The following is a 3,192-nucleotide window of genomic DNA, read 5'->3' on the forward strand; positions in this document are numbered from 1 at the left end:
TACTAAATTTGTTTTAATAGTATCGAATTAATTGATACGTTTAATAAAATTAATATTATAAATTTTTAAATACATTTAATACAAATGGAAATTAATCTTCTTTTTTTTCTTTTTTAATAATTACAGTACAAAGAAGTTGGTTTATCAATTACAAAGATGACGAGCAAGGACATGCTACGAATATTGGAAAGTTGTATTCGTTTTGGTAAAGCATGCTTGATAGAGAACGTTGGTATCGAATTCGAATCCGTTTTAGATCCTATACTTATGCGATCATATTTCAAACATGCTGGGCAAACAAGCATTAAAGTTGGTGATAACGTAGTACCATATAATACAGAATTTCGTTTGTTTTTAACGAGTAAATTAGCAAATCCCCATTACACACCGGAAATATCGATAAAGGTGTTGCTCGTTAATTTTTCATTAACATCCAGGTAAAAAATGTTTACAAGTTAATATAACTACGTTAAATCGATATAAAAAGATACAATGTATACAGATATTAATTATTAAATTCGTTTGGATTGTTCAATTAATACGCACACACGTACATTCCACATATACAGTGGTTTACTCGATCAAATGATGAGTTTGGTTACTATACAAGAAAGACCGGATTTAGAACAAATTCGTAATTCTTTGATTGTATCCAATGCGGAAATGAATAAAGATTTGAAAGAACTCGAGGATAGAATTTTATACAGGTTGACAACATCCGAAGGTTCTGCGGTAGATGATCTTGATTTAATATTGACCTTGGATGCTTCCAAAGCTAAAAGCGAAGAAATCAAGGTTACATTATCAACTTTCTTCTTTCAGTTTCTTTTTTTTTTTTTTTTTTTTTACTTTGTTCACACCTTTCAGAGTATAGATCCTAAAAAATTTATCCAATGCACTGAGAAGGTAGGTGGAAAAATTTCGCGTCTATTCATTTTTGATAACTTGACCGAGAAAAAAAAACAAGACACAACAAAATTTTCAACTCTGCCCCACGTGTGTTAGGTTGACCGATAAAATCACGCAATTTGATTTATTTATTTATTTTTCTTTTTCTTTTTTTTCTGAACAAATAAACGACAAACATTGCGCGTATTACTTATTTTGTTCAATCTATAATAAATAATAGTTTTTGATATAAAAATTATTTTTAGAAAAAAATAATAATAATTATATGAAATTCTAATGAGAAACGTATCAAGTAATAAATATACAAATTTATTATCGATATCGTTTATTAAGAAAAATAAAAAAAAATTCGATTATTTGTTATAAATAATACTAATTATTAAAAAAAAAAACAATATCAATTTTTCTCACATAAATCAGATTGCATAAAATATAAATGGCATATATTATTAAATCATTCGTAATATGAATATTGCATATACTATACAATGAAGAAAATTGATTGTGTATTTGGTATAATATAAATTATTGGATATTTTTTATTGTGTCGGAGAGAATATGAATTAAAATAATAATAATAAACAAGAGCACACCAAAAAGAAAAGAAAAGAAAAGAAATAAAAATCTTATGCACAAATGCAGATAAAAGTAAAGGCAGCGGAGGAAACACAATCGGATATCGATTCTACAAGGTCATTGTATATTCCCGTAGCAGACAGAGCACAAATATTATTTTTTTGTCTTTATGATTTACAATACATAGATACGATGTATCAGTATTCCTTGGAATGGTTTATCAATATTTTCAACAACAGTATAAACGCGGTCGAGAAAAGTGGTTTGTAAACGAGAAATATTTATTCACGATTAAATAATCACCCTTTTGTATTTTTTTGTTTTTGGATAATTTTATTTGCAATATTGTATTTTTTTTTTTATTTATAAATTGTAACGTTATTTGTTTGCAGGCAACATTGATAAACGAATCGCTGATATTAAAAAACGTTTCACCTTCGATTTGTTTTGCAACGTTTGCCGTAGCCTATTTGAAAAACACAAATTGCATTTTGCTTTTCTCGTTTGCGCACGTATTCGAATTAATGATAAACTCATAGACGTTGATGAATGGAGACATTTGTTATCTGGAATAATTGTTGCTACTGTTTCGGTAAGGATTTTCATGATCTTCGATTGTTCCTGTTGAAAATAAACATTTTTTTTTCATTGACGAGCTTTATATGATTGTAGAAAAAAAAAAAAGGGTTTATAAATAATATATATTTTAAATAATATTAAAAATAAAATTGTACAAGGGGAAATACAATATTATTAGATTGTTTCGTTATAATTTGATTTGTATCATTTCATTTGAATTTTATTCTTATTATTATATTATTTGAATAAAAAATATGTGTGTCACATATAAAAGGGAGGGGGGTGGTGGGAAGATAATAATGAAGATAATTTTGTTTCTTCTTGATAAAATACATTGTTGCAATAAAATTAAACGTATTATAATCGAGAGTAGTAGAGAAATATGTAAAAGTTTTCTCCCTATTCAACTGTTGTAACATAAGTCCTGAACTTTCTCTCATTTGTAAGGATTTACCAAATCCAGATCCAACTTGGATCTCTTCGCGATGTTGGAAAGAAATTCAAGCTTTAGAAATACTACCGAAGTTTCATGAATTTGTTACACACTTTAAACGTTCCTTGATTCAATTCAAATACATATTTGAGGCACAAGAGGATGCACATTTGTAAGATAATTATAAGTATTTTGAAATACGTGTAATATACGTTAAATGTTTTGTACAAATTGAAATAAAAATAAAAATAAAAATAAAAATAAAATTGGAATTTTTAAAGAATCGCGTTACCGGAACCTTGGCAAAGTAAATTGGATGATTTTGAAAAAATGTTAATACTTAAATGTCTCCGTCCCGATAAAATGATCAATGCAATACAAATGTATTTGAAGAAGTATTTAGGCGAAGAATTTGTCGAACCACAAACAACGGAAATTGGTGCACTTTACAAGGAATCAACTCAAACAACACCTTTGGTATTTGTATTGTCTACTGGAACTGATCCGGCAGCTGAGTTAAACGTATTTGCGGAAAAACAAAAAATGGGTAGAAAATTATTTTTCATATCTCTTGGACAAGGGCAAGGTCCTAGAGCGGAAGCAATGTTAAAAGAATCTGCCGAAATAGGCAATTGGGTATTTTTTCAGGTACAATGAAAAATCCTATGACATTAATTATCTCACAAATATATTGG

The 3,192-nt window shown here is 27.9% G+C and overlaps 1 protein-coding gene across 1 annotated transcript in view; it reads left to right on the forward strand.

Annotated features, from left to right (window-relative positions):
• Nucleotides 1-3,192, forward strand: part of LOC106784439 (dynein heavy chain 1, axonemal-like) — a 62,878-nt gene that overhangs the window by 56,484 nt on the left and 3,202 nt on the right. The window contains exons 45-50 of the mRNA XM_014743969.1: nucleotides 127-437; nucleotides 570-795; nucleotides 1,552-1,747; nucleotides 1,878-2,071; nucleotides 2,512-2,669; nucleotides 2,779-3,145. Of these exons, the coding sequence (XP_014599455.1) occupies nucleotides 127-437; nucleotides 570-795; nucleotides 1,552-1,747; nucleotides 1,878-2,071; nucleotides 2,512-2,669; nucleotides 2,779-3,145 (1,452 nt within the window). The remainder of the gene's footprint in view (nucleotides 1-126; nucleotides 438-569; nucleotides 796-1,551; nucleotides 1,748-1,877; nucleotides 2,072-2,511; nucleotides 2,670-2,778; nucleotides 3,146-3,192) is intronic.

The sequence above is a fragment of the Polistes canadensis genome, unplaced genomic scaffold (genome assembly GCF_001313835.1).
Source record: "Polistes canadensis isolate GaletaPanama2010 unplaced genomic scaffold, ASM131383v1 scaffold_35, whole genome shotgun sequence".
Lineage (NCBI taxonomy): Eukaryota > Metazoa > Arthropoda > Insecta > Hymenoptera > Vespidae > Polistes > Polistes canadensis.